The 18136-nt window shown below is 33.3% G+C and overlaps 1 protein-coding gene across 1 annotated transcript in view; it reads left to right on the forward strand.

The window, feature by feature from the left end:
* The window catches only part of HERC4 (HECT and RLD domain containing E3 ubiquitin protein ligase 4), a 118316-nt gene that overhangs the window by 30345 nt on the left and 69835 nt on the right, over positions 1–18136 (forward strand). Inside the window, exons 6-9 of the mRNA XM_012658566.1 lie at positions 2912–3133; positions 4272–4363; positions 8984–9114; positions 17261–17421. Of these exons, the coding sequence (XP_012514020.1) occupies positions 2912–3133; positions 4272–4363; positions 8984–9114; positions 17261–17421 (606 nt within the window). The remainder of the gene's footprint in view (positions 1–2911; positions 3134–4271; positions 4364–8983; positions 9115–17260; positions 17422–18136) is intronic.

Here is an 18136-nt window from a genome sequence, read left to right on the forward strand (position 1 = left end):
AAAAAAATTTTTTAAAAGTAGAGATGGGGTCTCACTATGTTGCCCAAGCTGGTCTTGAACTTCTGGACTCAAGCAATCCTCCTGCCTCAGCCTCCCAAAGAGCTGGGATTACCATGCTGGGATACTAAGGTGTGAACCACCATGCCTGGCTGGGGATTGCAATTGGAATTTCATTGTCTCTGTAAATCAATTTGAGGAAGATATTTACAATATTGAGTCTTTCAATTTTTACACATGGCACATCCCTCCATTTACTTTATCTCTTTTTAATTTTTCTCAGTATTTTGTTTTATGTGGATAGGTCTCATACATCTTTTATTAGACTTTTCCCTAGGTATTTGATTTTTTTGTTGTTATGAATGGTGTTATTTTTAATTATTTGTTATATAGATATGAAGTTGACTTTTGTGTGTAATTGTTCATTAAACAGTTAAGAGATATTCCTTCATAGCTAGGGAAGATTGCATCCCCAGTCTCATTTAATGTCACAGATAAACTTTTTATAAATAAAAATAGAGAAGGCTAAACATCAGCTTTGTTCGCATTCCTCTCTTACTGCTTTAACTTAGTCATATGCCAGCTAAGGATTGGAACATGGATTAGTAAAAATCCTGCCAAACGTTCTTTTCTTTACCATTAAAAAAAAGTTCCAGTAGCTCCATTATTATTATCATTATTATTACTTCAGTAAGTGTCTGGTGAGCCTACTATGAATAAAACACTAGGCTAGAACTGTAGGGAAATACAGATAAAGTAAGAAAGAGACATTTTTAGGGACCATCCAGTCTAGGGGAAAAGGCAGATATCCAAACAAAACTGTAGTTTGAAGCAGAAAAAAATACATACTGTTTTGGACAAGGTAAAAGTAAAATGCTTTGAGAATGAAGAAAAAGATATAATTAGTTCTAATTGATAGAACCAGTAACAGTAAGGAGGGGATTGGTATTTGGTGCAAGTCTCTCTCGAAAGATGAGTAGAATTTATTAAGAATTGGAGAAATATTGGGAAGCGGCTAGGGGAAGTGTTGAGAAGTGGCTAAAGGGATAGTACTAGTAAAGGCATGGATTTAAGAAAGTGGTATATGAATATTGACATGTAGCTTTATGTGAATATTGTGAGGACATGGGAGATATACTTTAGTTGAGGCTGAAGTAAAAATAGAAATCTGTTATAAAGGGTCTTAATGTCATATTAAGGAATTGGGACTTCGGTAGGTAGTGAGGAACATGACATCTCTGCTTATTCTTTGTTGTTACTTTGTCAACTCCTCTTTTGATATTTTGGTACATAGATCAAACATAAATGTAAACCTAAAGATTTTACTGAGGAGTTTTCCATCTTGACTTGTTTTTTTTTTTTTTTTGCCTTGTTCAGCTTTATGCTTTAGGTAATATCTTATTCATTTAACATACATTTTTTTGAGTACTTAGTAGGAACTAGGGACACTACAGAAGTATATACTTACTAGTCCTCATGATACAGTTACACAAATAACGATATAATTATATACCGCAACAATTCTAAAGAAAAAGTTTAGGGTATTTAGAATGTACATCATGGGGACTAGACTTAATCTGAGAGATCAGGGAAGGAAGGCTCCTGCTGGGATAGTAGAAGCGAACTGGACAAAGATAAGGGGAAGATTTAGTCTGAGGGAACAGGAAGTGTGTGTGAAGTGGCCATTGGAGAATGTAAAGGAAGGCAAGAAGGTGAGTGAGGGAAGAGGCTGATATGAAAAGAGACTGGAAACATAATAGGTCACACAGAGCCTTACAGGCCTTGTTAAAAGTATTTATCCCAAGAGCTAATGAGAATTTTTTTTTTCAGATAAGCAACATTATCAAATAGGCATTTTTATAATATCTCTATGCATATGCACAAATATCTGCTTATATGTGCGTAGATATATGCATAAATATCTGCTTATATGTGCATAGAACATTTCTGGAAGGACTTACTAGTAGTTGGTAAGACTGGTTGTCTCTTGGAAGAGGAACCAGGGATCTAATTTTTTTGGAGGAAAGCTTACTTTTAAGTATGTACTATTTTGTAGTATGAATTTTCAAAAATCAGTTATTAGTGTGTGTCAATTATTAGTTCAATGTCAGTTGTTGGTTTAATGAAAAGATGTCTAAAGTTGTGAAGTAGGATGGCAGTGGGGGATCAAAAGTGACAGGCAGGGAGAATGTTTATAGGAACCAGGTAGATAGTGAGAAATGGACCTATCTGCCATATTCTTCTTCAGAAAGAAAACTGTATATAACTCGGTGGTAGATGATGGATTGGATGTGTATGAGATAAAAGAGGAGAGGGATATTAAGGAAGACTCCCTAGGTTTATAACTTGTGCTTCTGAATCAGGTATGATGTTATTTACCAAAATGGGAAACAATAGAAAGAGGTCAAGGTATGGGAGTTAGGGTGGGGGTCATGAATTGAGTTTTGGGCATGCCTCTGAAATATTACAAGTGTTGATGTCAGGTAAACAGTTGGTTACATGGGTTTATTGCTCAGGAGAGGTCTGGGCTAGTGATAAAATTTTGAATGTAGTCAGCATGTAGTTGCTAACTGAATCCTTGAGTTTGGATGAGTGCTTCTTGGGAGAAATTATAGAATAAAAGTGAGACTTTAGGAATATTAGAAAGAGACAGTCCTTTCTTGAAGAGCATAAAGAAATGAGATTTCTCCTAGTTATGTGACTCACATATTCATTAGTTAGTCAAACTTAAAGTATACTAATACAGAATATTCTTCTAGGTGGTAGTATATTTTCATACAGAAATAATTGCTAAAAAGAGAAATATGTGTTTTCATCTGATGAGAGGAAGAATGTCCCAAATTAATAGATGATCTTCAAATGAAATTTTTTGCATGTGAGAAAAGTAGTTATTTTTTTTATTTATGTTTTACAGCAAGTGAAGTCTTCTGTTGGGGACAGAATAAATATGGCCAATTGGGTTTAGGCATTGACTGTAAAAAGCAGACTTCGCCACAGCTGATTAAGTCTTTGCTTGGAATCCCTTTCATGCAAGTTGCAGCTGGAGGAGCCCATAGTTTTGTCCTCACCCTTTCTGGAGCTATCTTTGGATGGGGACGCAACAAATTTGGTCAGCTAGGTCTCAATGATGAAAATGGTAGGTTCTCATTATTTGTAGTTTAAATGTACTTTTTAAAAAGAGATGGTCTTTTGAGATGGATCAGTGATTCTTAGTGTCAGAGAGAAATGTATCCAAATCTTCCCTGGGATAGAGGTGAGGATGAGATGTTAATTTAAAAATTTCATTTGATAATCATATTTTTTGAGGTAGTAGAAGGCTAAAAAATATAAAATAAATATAACAAATATATCTGGACAAAATCTTTATTGTTGGATGTTTGTTAAAAGATAATTGAAAAACATTTCTTAAAATGGGTGATAAAAGTTTTTCCATTACTGGCCACCATCAGTGGAAAGAAGCTATAAAATTATTCTAGGGAAGTAACATGAACTGTTTCCTATTTGAGTTTTTCAAGAAAATATTTAAATGATTTGGATTGTTAAATTAATCTTTGGGCTTTACTTTTAACACTGATGCTAGTGTCTTGGAAATAAACATTTTGAATTTGAAAAAATTATAATTACTTGAAATAAGCTGGGATCTTAGAACTGGTTTTTCATAAGTACATTAGGTCGAATGCTAATACTTGACCTACAAAAACTAATTTCATAAAGTTCAGTATAATTGTAATGACTGAAATGGACAAAAGTGAGTTGTTGATCTAGTAACAACTGGTAATGATCAACAGATAATACTCTCAGAAAGAAAGAATACTTTGTTCTGCATAAGAAAAGTATGTCAGATTAAGACATTATATATCTTTTCTGCTACAAAATAGCAGAAAGTATAATTTTCAGGCTTTTAATTAGGATTCTGTGAACATAATTATCATGAGGCAAATTTAAAGAATGTTGTGTATATATGGAAAATTAGAAGCAGTTGAATAGTTGTGAAGTACCTTGATTGCTGAGTCCTGTGCAGACTGGCATATTGGATATTTAACACTAAACTCTATTTTTAAATCCCTCAGTATTGCAATAGCATGGATAGATAGACCTGGGAACTCAATTAAATAGGCTTGTACTGCAAAGTCATTGAATGATAGTTAAAATTATTTAGTCATCACTGTCTACTGAGCTTTGGAAGCTATAGAGAAAACCCATTTTATAAGAGTTTTTTTTATAAGAGTTTTAATTATGAAAATACTGTTAACATCTCCTTTTGGAATTTTCAGATAGGTATGTTCCTAATTTACTAAAGTCACTAAGATCTCAGAAAATAGTTTATATTTGTTGTGGAGAAGATCATACTGCTGCGCTAACCAAGGTATTGTACTTCTAAAATTTCTTTATCATTACTCACAATAGTTCTTTTGTAGTGAGTGTTTTCGCGATATTTACGTTAAAATGTATTATTAGTGTTTCAAAAATAATTTATCTTGAAAAAAAGCCTAGATTATTATTCATTCTTGAAAATACTTAACCCTAATTTTCAACTTTGTGTTCTGTTATAAAATGTGAATTATGATACACTAGTACATATGATGATAATATTGTTAAGTTTCTCAGCTTCATACAAAATACTGCTTAAATAATATTTTGGATAAACTGATTCCATTTTAGTTCATCAGGCTTGCCATGCTGTATCAAACCCATTTATATTATATAGCTCTGCCTAATTTGAATTTAGCTTCCATTTGGCTTATAAATATTTCATAACAGGTAATAGAGGAGATTGAATCTGTTATTCATAGGCCAGGTATTGTGCAAGGACTTACAGTGAGCTTTCATCGCAGTCTTGTCAATGGCTTTGACTCTGACCTCTCCCTTTCTTGGGTAATGCCAATTCAGTATCAGTATTGCTTAGTCTCTAGGGACTGTAAGTTAAATGAAAATGAAAACATTCAAGTAACCTCTACTGGATAATTATTTATTGTAGTCATTTTAACGTAAAGGAACTGGAAGGTTTTCATTGGCCAAATTAGAAATTAATGTTTTTATTTCTATGTCTTTCTTTGTCCTATGTAGTAGATAAAATTGGTAAAATGAAACGAACTTCTAAGCAGACTTAAAAGTTCTACAGTCTTCTCCCACACTGGGAATTTTAGCATGACAAGAATTATTTAACAGTCACTGTCAGATATAATGAACTCAGAGCACTTTAAAAAATATAATGATCAATAATAAAAGTTAATATTAAAATATCTTATATTGTCTTTTAGTAAAGAAGTTTGGCTATACGTACCAATCTTAAATTATTATACCATATTTTATTGAATTTAGCATTAACAATACAGATGTAATCACTGAAGTCTTACTTGGCACGTTTTAAATTTTAGTCATTCTTGTCTGTCATTGGTATTTGGAAGAAATAAGGCTATGTAGAAATGATAGTAAACATATTTGATATCAAAATATAAAAGATATTTTGTGTGGTATCATTCCAGAAACTAATTTTGTGGTAGAAAGACTCACAATGTTAATGCTTTCCAAATTCAGCCTTTCACATAACTACTCATCTTAATGTCCCAGGATACGTAATTATTTGTATCTGTTGAGTTTTTAAAAGTGCTAATTCTGCTAATTTTCTTTATTCCCCTCTCAGAAGATAGTAGCTGATATTTTTTTCCACTGGAATTTTTGGTGTACGTTATTTTTAACAAAATCAGATAGTTTTAAATATTCCTGAAGTAAAATATATATTTTCTCCTGATTTAAGGCAAAATATATATTCCATATCCATATATCTTTTGCTTTTCTGGAAGAATTTCTTGTAAATAGATTAAGATTGCTTTATGAAGCAGTTTTCTTGTGCAAAACCTACATTAGGAGAACTACATTAGGGACTTTTAAAAACAGATTAAATGGAAAGACATGTCATGTTAATAGATACGAGGATATGTCTATAAAGATGTCATATTTTTACAGGTTATTTATAAATTTATTATGTAAATCACATTTAGAGATAACTTTTTTTTTTTTTTTTTTTGAGACATAGTCTCACTCTGTTGCCCTGGCTAGAGTGAGTGCCTTGGTGTTAGCCTAGCTCACAGCAACCTCAAACTCCTGGGCTCAAGCGATCCTACTGCCTCAGCCTCCCGAGTAGCTGGGACTACAGGCATGCGCCACCATGCCCGGCGAATATTTTCTATATATTTTTAGTTGTCCAGGTCATTTCTTTCTATTTTTTTTAGTAGAGACGGGGTCTCACTCTTGTGCAGGCTGGTCTCGAACTCCTGAGCTCAAACAATCCGCCCGCCTCGGCCTCCCAGAGTGCTAGGATTACAGGCGTGAGCCACCGTGCCCGGCCTAGAGATAATTTTGATTTAGCAATCCCACTTTTAAGAATCTACCCCCAAAATACGAAATTAAGTATGCACAATTTATTGTGGCATTATTTTAATAGTGATGAAATCCAAATGTCTATTGAGTATGAGCTTAGTTGAATAAATTGTGGTATATCCATGCAACGGAGTATAGTTAACTATAAAACAGATTGAGGGAGATCTCTATTTTATGCTGTAGAATGGTCTCCAGGATATATTGCCAAGTAAAAAGAGCAAGGTGTATAATAGCTGTCTTTTGTGTGTATAAAAAAGGGAGTAAAATATAAACACATTGCGTGCTGTTTATATTTTTAAAATAGAAGAATAAATTTAAAATTAATAGCTAAAAAAATGTACCTTGCCTTACAGTTTTGATTTTAGAATCTAGAAACTGTTATATATAATTAAATTTTATACATAGTATATAAATTATACATAAAAGTTATATATATTATTAGTCCTTAAAAATTGAAAACAAACAACAAGTTAGTGGTACAACTACAAAAACAAGAATTATTTTAGGTGATTTTGAAATACAGTATTTCTCTGTACATCATCACTAGGGGGAAATACACTAAGATAAACTGAATCCACAAAGAAGTCTTAAACTGCCTTCTGTAGTTGTATTGTTACTGTCTTTTCCAATGTTACATCTATAGGATAAAGCAAATTGGTAGTTATTTTACCGTCATTAGAAATAGGATAGGATAAAAATATATATACATCCCGTATATAAGATATAGCAAGTAAGTAGTTATTTTACTATCATTAGAAATTATGATTTTCAGCTTTAAGAGAAAAGAGATAGGTATAAAATTATAGGAGTTAAGTTAAAAATTCTGTGATCTTTAATTTGAATCACAAGTATTGGTATGAATTCTTGATTTATTTTTCTCCTTCCAAAAATATGTTGTTTTTGTTTTGTTTTTGACGTTGTCATTGAAAGAGTCCCAGAAGTAATGAACCATGTGCAATCTAGATTCAGTGAGCATCCCTTGATTGTTGTAGATTCTCCCTTTAAAGGAACCAGGGCTGCTTGCAGAAGAATCTCGATTCCATGTCTAGGGCAAAAAAATGTATTAAGAATACCTTTGGGCATTTTGCAGTACAAAGAAGCAAAGATTACTAGGCTACGGTCCTGTCAGAAGGACAATTTGAAGGAGCTTTCACTGGGTATCAAAAAGAAATGATGACTGCAACAAATGGAAATACATCAAATGTATAAAAATCCATGAGATTGTATTGATTAATCTTCCTCTCCCCCAGATCAATACAAACAATTTATTGCTTACTTTTGGAAGTTGTTAGGACAACTCATTTTTTTTTAAATCGGTAAATAATGAGACAGAAGTAAGTATTTATCCTGCCTTTCATTTGCAAATTGTATTTCAGGGTAATTTAATAGTTGATGAGTCTAAGTTCTTTATAGAACATTTTCAGCTCATAAATCTAGAAGAAATAATAAAATTAGAAAATCACAATTTTATGCTCCCTGATGAAATAATGGATCTAGGCAAAGAACAATAAGCTTAATGGGGATGGATTAGACTGAGTACTTTGACCTACTTATTTGTTTTTAACTTCACTAACAAGACACATGCTTTGTGACACAATGCAGTTAAACAATCCAGGAAACTTTAATCATGGCCTGGATTGTGGGTATATATTTTTATCTGTTAGAGATATATGTTGTTAAAGATATATACACATTTATGGGTGAAATAATTTGATGACCACAATTTGCTTTAAATTACTGCAGTGCTTTTTTCCCCCCAAAAAGGAAGGGTAGTGCCTTAATGAAACAAAATAACCAGCGTTTTGCCAGTTATTGAAACTGAGTGATGGTTATATGATGATTTACTATATTTTATCTTTACTTTTGTGTATCTGTTTGAAATTTTCTATAAGTTTTGAAAAGTCAGTTTTCTTATACAGCAATATAAATAAGAACTTAATGGTATTAAATAATGAAAGCAGGATATAGAATTGCATATGTAGCTATAACTGTGAAGAAAAGCAGTTGAACTGAGAAATACTAATTGTGGTTGTGTTAAGTTGTCATGATGGATTTTTAAAAAAATATGTAACCTCTAATTCAGTTATGTGTTTATAAAATGTAATAAAATTTTTCGAAGATCATCTCTATGTTACAGCAGCTATATGCTAAAAATTGCTGTATTTGTACACTTTGCTTACATGTACTCTTTGCAAAGCGTTTATGTTCAAAGCATAGCTAGCTTGAAAACTGAAGATAATGCCATTTTTAGGTTTTGTGAGATTTTATAAATGTGTACTTGGAATTCAACAAGAGAGTATAATGATAATGAAAGGCAAAGAAAATAAATTATTAGTATCTTTTTAATGATGATTTCAACGAAATATTTTATAATGGTTAAAACATCATTAAATACTTTTAAAATACATGAAAATACTTAGTGTTTAACCTGGAATTCTTAGTTTTAAGGCATTTTACCTTGAAAGAGTTAGCTATCATCTGTTGAGTTGTGAAGACAATTAAAAGAGAAAAAATTGAGTCCATATTAAAGATTAATTTATTTTACTGGAGATCAGTTATTTTCTTATCAGTCCTTCTAATGTTAAGGGGTTTTGTCTTTTTTTAGGAAGGTGGAGTGTTTACTTTTGGAGCTGGAGGGTATGGTCAGCTGGGTCACAACTCTACTAGTCATGAAATAAACCCAAGGAAAGTTTTTGAACTCATGGGAAGCATTGTTACTCAGATTGCTTGTGGAAGGTAAGCTGTTATATAAAAGAGCATTTTGGTCTGTATACTATAACTGATTAGGGATTGTTTAATGAATTGTTTTAGGGACCTAGTAATCTTAGGTGAAACATTCTTCCCAGATTGTCTGATTTGCTTTTGAGGAGTCATTGTGGCAGGAGAAACATCTTTATACTGATTATTTTACCTATCTCTACTTGAAACATTTAGCTGAAGCAAGATATTAATAATGTAATACTGTATTTGTTGTATTTGGCATCACATTCTATCTGAAACTATAGATCCTCTTTTTTTCTACCTTTTTTCCTTAAGAGATGAGGAAATTGATCAGTTATTAAGACAAAATGAGTTAGTGGTTAAAAGTTTAATTGGTATACTGATCTCCTGAGTCTCAGTTCTTGGGAATAAATAGAAGAATCTTTGAAATTGAGCTTCATCTTTGGGGATATTACATTGAGGAGACTCCTAAGTAGCAAAATGTACCTTTCTTGACCACTTAACTTAATTTTGACCACTTAGTTTAATGTTTTTCTACCTTGTATGTATCCCTGTATGATCTAGTTTAGTTTTGGCGACTATTAGCTTCAAACACATAAAATCACATTATAGGTATTCTTTGGTGACTCATTTTTTCCCTCTTAACATGCTTGTATGATTTTTGTATAGTTAGGGTTCTCAATCATTAAGTCTCATTACTGTGTTTTATTCAGTTATATGCATATATGATTTATTCATTCTATTGCTGATGGACATTTGGGTGTTTCCGGTTTTTGGCTATTACAAATACTGTTATTATATGGTATACATAAACCTTCATATACACTTAGAATTGAATTGCTAGGTTACTTAATTTGAATTTTGTATGTTAAGTTGTATTTTCCAGATTAGTTTTTTGAGTTTACATTCCCATTAAGAGTGCATGAGAATTCCTGATGCTCCATGTCCTTGTCACCATTTGGTATTGTCAGACTTCTAAATTTTTGCTCATCTCTTGGATATTTATTGTTACTTTATCATAATTATAATCTGCGTCTCCATGATTCACTTGAGTACCTTTTCATATGTTTATTTACATTTCCCTGGGATATAAAAAAATTGATTTATAGTAGTTTTTAATGTACTGTGGTTACAAGTTCATAATGTATTGTTTCCCAATAAAGGGGTAAAAGTTCTTTGTTGGGAATATATTTTGCAGGTGTCTTCCCATTCTTTGTCCTGTCATTTTCATTGTTGTCTTCTGATGACAAAAAGTTTTAAGTTTTAATGCAGATGAATTCATCAATCTTTTACTTATGGTTAGTGCCATTTACTTCTTAAGAAATCTTTTCCTACCTGAAAACTTAAAGGTAATCATCTCCTTTCTCTTCAGAAACATAGTTTTGCCTTTTGCATGAAGATCTATAAGCTATCTAAAGTTAATTTTTTTTGGGGGGGGAAGGAGGTATAATCTTAAGAAATCAAATTTTTTTATATGAAATATGAATAGTCAACTACCCTAGCACCATTTAAACAAAATTTTTTTGTGGTAAAATATATACAAGTTTACCATCTTAACTATTTTTAAGTATACAGTCAGTGGTATTAATAAGTACATTCATATTGTTGTCAAACTCACCACTCTCTATCTCTACAACTCCTTTCATCTTGCAAAATTGAAACTCTATACCCATTCAACAATAACTCCTCATTCTCCCTCACCCCCTCACTCCTGGCAACCACAATTCTACTTTCTGTCTATATGAATTTGACTACTCTAGATACTTCATAAAAGTGGAATCTTAGAGCATTTGTCTTTTTGTGACTGGCTTATTTCACTCTGTATAGTGTCCTCAAGGTTCATCCATATTATAGCATATGTTAGAATTTGCTTCCTTTCTAAGGCCTAATAGTATTCCATTGTATGTATATACTACATTTTGCTTATCCATTCATCTGTCAATGGATACTTAGGTTGCTTCTGTGTTTTAGCTATTGTGAATATTACTGCTATGAACATGGATTACAAATGCTTTCAGTTCTTTTGAGTGTATACCCAGAAATGGAATTTGTGGATCATATGGTAATTCTATTTTTAATTTTCTTAAGAACTGCCATACTGTTTTCCATAGTGCCCACACTTTTTTCCCACAGCACTGCAGAAGGGTTTCAATTTCTTTACATCCTTGCCAACACTTGTTATTTTCTGTTTTGTTGTTGTTGTTTTGATCATATCCATTCTAATAGGTGTAAGGTGGTATCCTATTGTGGTTTCATTTGCATTTCCTAATAAGTAGTGATGTTGAGCATTTTTCACATGTTTATTGACCATTTGAACATCTTTGGGGAAATATCTATTTAAGTCCTTTGCCCATTCTGGAATCTGATTATTGTTGCTGCTTTCTAGGAATTCTCAATATATTCTGGATATCAATCCCTTATCAGATGATATATGATTTGCAGATATTGTCTTCAATTCTGTGGGTTGCCTTTGTATTCTGTTGTTAATATCATTTGATGCACAAAAGTTTTTAATTTTCATTAAGTCCAGTTTGTCTATTTTTTTCTTTTTTTGGCATGCCTTTGGTGGCATATCCAAGAAATTGCCAAATCCAAAATCTGGAAACTTTCCCCTATTTTCTTCTGAGAGTTTTACAGTTTTAGCTTTTACATGTACGTCTTTGATCTGTTTTGAGTTAATTTTTATGTATGATATAAGAGTCTAGCTCTATTCTTTTGTATTTGGCTATCCAGTTTTCTCAGCACTGTTTGTTGAAAAGACTCTCTTCCCTCCATTGAATGGTCTAAACACAATTATCAAAAATCATTTGAAGCATTCCTTTATAGAACTGGAACAAGACAAGGATGCCCACTATCACCGCTTCTATTCAGCATAATGCTGGAAGTCCTAACCAGAGCATTCGGACAAGAGAAGGAAATCAAGGGTATCCAGATGGGGAAAGAAGAGGTGAAACTATTGCTCTTTGCTGACAATATGATTTTATATCTAGAAAACCCCAAAGACTCAACCAAGAGACTCCTGGAATTGATAAATAAATTCAGCAAAGTCTCAGGCTACAAAATCAATGTACATAAATCAGTAGTTTTCATATATGCCAATAATAGTCAAGCTGAGAATCAAATCAAAGATGTAGTACCTTTCACGATAGGAACAAAGAAAATAAAATACCTAGGAATATATTTAACTAAGGTGTTGAAAGACCTCTATAGGGAGAACTACAAAACACTGAGGAAAGAAATTGCAGAGGATGTAAACAGATGGAAAAACGTATCATGCTCATGGATCGGCAGAATCAACATTGTTAAAATGTCTACAGTATTCAAAGAGATTTACAGATTCAATGCAATCCTCATTAAAATACCAAAATTATTTTTCGCAGACCTAGCAAAAATAATTCTACGCTTTGTATGGAACGAGAAAAGACCCTGAATAGCTAATTCAGCCTTATGTAATAAGAACAGATCAGGAGGCATCACTTTACCAGACTCCAAGCTATACTACAAGACTACAATAACCAAAACAGCATGATACTGGCACAAAAAAACAGAGACATAGATCTATGGCTCAGAACAGAGAACACATATATGAATCCATCCTCATATTGCCATCTGATCTTTGGCAAAGCAGACAAAAACATAACACTGGGGTAAAAAATCCCTATTCAGTATATGGTGCTGGGAAAATTGGGTAGCCACATACAGAAGGCTGAAACAAGCATCTGCACCTCTCACCACTCACAAAAATTAATTCATTATGGATAACAGACTTAAACCTAAGGCACGAAACTATAAAAATTCTAAAAGAAAATGTTGGAAAAACTCTGTACATATAGCAGTTTAGGCAAAGAATGTATGAAGAAGACCCCAAAAGCAATCACAGCTACAAAAAAAATAAATGGGACCTGATCAAATTAAAAAGCTTTTGCATAGCCAAGGATACAATCAATAGAGTAAATGGAAGAAAACAAAAGGGCTGATAACCAGAATCTACAAAGAACTCAGGCAAATCAGAAAGAAAAAATCAAACAACCCCATTAAAAAGTGGGCAAAAGACATGAACAGAGACTTTTCAAAAAAGACTAATGGCCAACAAATGCATGAAAAAATGCTCAATGTTTGTAATCATCAAGGAAATGCAAATCAAAACCACAGTGAGATACCACCTGGCTCCAGTGAGCATGGCTTTTATCAAAAAGTCCCAAAACAACAGATGCTGGCAAAGATGCAGAGAGAAAGATACACTTATACGCTGTTGATAGGACTGCAAACTAGTACAACCTCTATGGAAAGTAGTATGGAGATACCTCGAAGAACTAAAAGTAGACCTACCATTGGATCCTGCAGTCCCACTACTAGGTATTTACCCAAAGGAAAAAGAGACATTTTAGTAAAAAGACACTTGCACTCGAATGTTTATAGCAGCACAATTCACAATTGCAAAGATGTGGAAACAACCTACAGGCCCATCAATACATGAGTAGATTAATAAAATGTGGAATATGTATACCGTGCAGCATGACTCAGCCATAAAAAAAATGATGATCCAGTATCTTTTGTAACAATTTGGATGGAACTGGAGAACATTCTTCTTAGTGAATTATCTCAAGAATGGAAAAAACACCACATGTACTCAATACTAAATTGGAACTAATCAGACAATACTTATGTGCACATATGGAAGTAAAACTGAAGAGAAACAAGTAGGTGGGAAGGTGGAAAAGGGGATGGGTAAATAAATTCACACCTAACAGGTACAGTGCACACTAACTGGGTTCAGGGCACACTTATAACTTTGACTCAAACTGTACAAAAGCAAAATATGTAACCAAAACGTGTGTACCCTGGCACATTCTGAAAAAATATTATTCAAACATATGTACTAGGGTTTATTTCTAGGCTCTCTGTTATGTTCCATTGGTCTGTGTATCTGTCTTTATGTCATTACCACACTGTTTTGATTACTGTAGCTTTGAGATAAATTTTGAAATCAGGAAATGTGAGTCTACCAACTTTTTCTTTTTCAAAATCATATTGGCTGTTCAGGGGTCCCTTGAGATTTCATAAGGATTTCAGGAGGGGCTTTTCTATTTGTACAAAAAACATTGTTAGAATTTTGATAGGGATTACATTGAATCTGTATATTGCTTTGGGTAGCATTGACATCTTAACAATATTGTCTTCTAATCCATGAACATGGAATATCTTTTTATTTATTTATGTCTTTAATTTCTTTCAGTAGTGTTTTGTAATTTTATTGTATAAATCTTCTTGCTAATTAAACCTTCCTGCTAATTCCTAAGTATTTTATTCTTTTTGATGCCATTTTAAATGAAATTTACTTAATTTTCTTTCAGATTGTTCCTTATTTTTGTATAGAAATGCAACTAATTTTTGTTTGTTGATTTTGTATCCAGTTGCTTTGCAAAATTTGTTTATTCTAACAGTTTTTTTTGTGGAATCTTTAGGGTATTCTACATATGTGATCATATCATTTGCATCCAGAGATAATTTTACTTCTTCCTTTCCAATTTAAATGCCTTTTATTTCTTATTCTTGCCAAATTGGTCTGGCTAGAACTTCTAGGACCATGTCGAATAGAAGTGCTGAAAGGTAGGGCATCCTTACCTTGTTACTGATCTTAGAGGAATAGTGTTCAGTCTGTCACCGTTGAATCATGATGTCCACTGTTGCTTTTTTATATATAGCTTTCAGTATGTTGAGGTAGTTTTTTTTTCCTGTTCCTAGTTTGTTGAGTGTTTTTCAATCATGAAAGGGTGTTGAATTTTGTCAAATGCTTTTTCTGCATCAGTGCACATAATTGTGTATTTCCTTTCTTCATTCTGTTAATGTATTACATTGTCAGTTTTCATATGTTGAACCATTCTTGTATTCCAGGAATAAATCCCACGTAGTCATGGTGTATAATCCTTTTAATGTGCTGCCGACTTTGCTTTTCTAGTATTTTATTGAGGGTTTTTGCATCAATCTTCATGGGAATATTGATCTGCAGTTTTCTTGTAGTGTCTCTCTGGCTTTGATATCAGAAAAATGCTGGCCTCATAGAATGACTTTGGAAATGTTCACTGTCTTTTTTTTTTTTGGAGAAGTGTGAGGAGCGCTCATGTTAGTTCTTTTTTTTAATGCTTAGTAGAATTCATCAGTGAAGCCATTGGGTCTATGGCTCGCTTTGTTTTTTGTTTTTTTTTGGAAAGGAGGTTTTTTGATTACTGATTAGATGACTTTACTAGTTACAGGTTTATGTAGATTTTCTTATGTAGATTGTCTTCATGTTTTGGTCTAATTGGTAGTGCATTTGTAGGAATTTTTTCATTTCATCTAGGTTATCCAATTTATTGGTGCACAGTTTTTCATAGTACTCCCTTTCAAACCCTAGTCGATTGAATATGTCAAGTCCTCAATTTCCTTACTTACCTTCTGCTTGGTTGGTTATCCATAATTCAGACTGAGGTATTAAACTCTCCAGTTGTTACTGTAGAACTGTCTACTTCTCCCTTTCATTCTGTCCATTTTGGCTTCATATATTAATATTTTGATTTTTTTTTAGGTGTGTAAGTGTTTATAGTTATATCTTCTCGTTATAGTGAACCTTTTATTAATAGTAATAACCATCTTTGTTGGAACATATTTTAAATTTAAAGTCTATTTTGTCTTATATTAGTATAGCCACCCTGTTCTTTTTTGTTTTCTATTTGCATAGAATATCTGTTTCCATCCTTTTACTTTCAACTTATTTGTATCTTTGGATCTAAAGTATTTTGTAGAGAGCATATAGTTTGGTGATTTTTTTTTTTAAATTCATTCTGCTCGTCTCTGTCTCTTGATTGGATAGTTTAATCCATCCATTTACAGCCATTTTTATAAACAATATACTACAGATGGCAAAGAGGTTTTGGGGCAGGAGATGAAATCTAAGACCTGATAGAAGCAAAAGTGAGACCTGGGATGCCATGTCTTCCCAATAAAACCATCTCATGGAAAGGGTACACAATGAAATATTTCCCTGCTGACATAAGGAGGCTTTTCTGTCCTTGGCCTGGTTCCTGATATGGAACTCCCCTGAGAATTTGTAACCACAGGGCTATCCTAAAGTGGGTTTGGGGCTTGAGTTTATACTTGAAAACCTCATAATCCAAGAAATTAATACAAAGTAGTTGAGGTTGGTACATATATTTATTATAATTTATAATATATAAAGGGTTTTTAATGGGGAAAAAACCCTTCTAGGGTTTTTCTAGAGATTGGGAAAAAAACCTTCTAAAAATGGGTTAAAACATAGTCATTGAAATTTAAAATTCAGTGGATAAGAAAAACAGGTTGGACACACTACTAAAAAGAAAAGTAGTGATTTGATATATTCAGGGAAATTACACATAAGAGCATGCAGATAAAAGAGAGATTAAGAGACTGGTAGGATATATTGGGAAGGTCCAACATTTGTCTAATTCTATTCTAGAACAAGAGAGGAATGAATGGGAGAGAGATTATTTATAAAAATAATGCTTGAGAATTTTCCAGACTTGATTGAAGACATAAAACCTTATACTGGGGAATACAAAACCTAAACCTGGATGATCACATTTAATCCATTCCTAAACATAGTGAAACATCAGAGGGAGTTGGATGAGTTTACTCAATAGATTGGTGGGTTGTCTTCAGCTATGATTCTGCAGTTTCGTAGGTTTGCCTGTGCTATAGTACCACCGGAGGAGTCTGGGTACATATGTATGAGGATCAGTTTCCCCAGGAGAAAGGAAACATTGTTTCTATTGTGCATTGGTATATACACACCAATCTTCTGATTGGTACTAGATTACCTGGTTCTTACCCTAAAACTTTTGGGTGGTGCCCAAATGGTGGGCTTTCAAAACCATAGCTCTTGGCTAGAAAGGCAGTGGGGCTTCCTTGGACAACATAGAAGCTACTCTGGTGCCGAATCATCTATTATAAGGGATTTCAGTATAGATCTGGGTCTTTTTAAATTTGGATATTTGTGGATATTTTCTGGACTATGCTTATGCAGCCTACCTGTGTGATATAGAATTCATTTAGTATAGATTAGGACTGTATTTGCTGTGCTTTTCTCAATGTGAATTGTTTGGAAGGTAACATTAAGTCTGAGGTTTTCTATATTTTACTCTAGGCAGCACACTTCTGCTTTTGTTCCTTCATCAGGACGAATTTACTCTTTCGGGCTTGGCGGTAATGGACAGCTGGGAACCGGTTCCACAAGCAACAGGAAAAGCCCCTTCACCGTGAAAGGAAATTGGTTCCCTTATAATGGACAGTGTCTGCCAGATACCGGTACGTTCTATTGCATTAAAGCTTTGCTATACATATTAAACTTCTTGTTAAAATGTTTGTCTTAAATGATGAACTTTCTGTATTTGAAAGAATTCTAAGATACATAATAAAGTATAGAACAATGTATATGGTTGCTTAGTTTGCTTATATTTACTTGTATGTGCATAAGGAAATTCTTGATAAATAAAGTAATAAAAGTAATTTCAGAGGATGGATCATATGGGAACTAGGTGGTGGCTAGATACCAGTGGGAGGAAGATGGTTTTTTTAAATTGTCGTAATATATACATAACATAAAATTTGCAAATGTAATCATTTTTAAGTATACAATTCAGTGGTGTTTTGTATATTCACATTGTTATGTAACCAATCTCTAGAACTCTTCATTTTGCAAAACTAAAAGTCTATCCCCATTAAACAACAACCCTCTATTCCCTCCTCCCCCTGGCCTTTGGCAAGCACCATTCTACTGTGCGACTCAAAAAGAAATTGGTGCAGCCACCACCTGATCAGTCAGTAGCCATCAACATTGAGGCAAGACCCTCCACTGGCAAAAAGATCAGTACTTGATGAAGTTTCAGATGATTGTTAGCTTTTTTTTGAGACAGAGTCTCATTGTGTTGCCTGGGCTAGAGTGCCGTGGCGTCATCCTAGCTCACAGCAACCTCAAATTCCTGGGCTCAAGCGATCCTCCTGCCTCAGCCTCCCAAGTAGC

This window comes from Propithecus coquereli, unplaced genomic scaffold (assembly GCF_000956105.1).
Source record: "Propithecus coquereli isolate 6110/MARCELLA unplaced genomic scaffold, Pcoq_1.0 Scaffold117, whole genome shotgun sequence".
Lineage (NCBI taxonomy): Eukaryota > Metazoa > Chordata > Mammalia > Primates > Indriidae > Propithecus > Propithecus coquereli.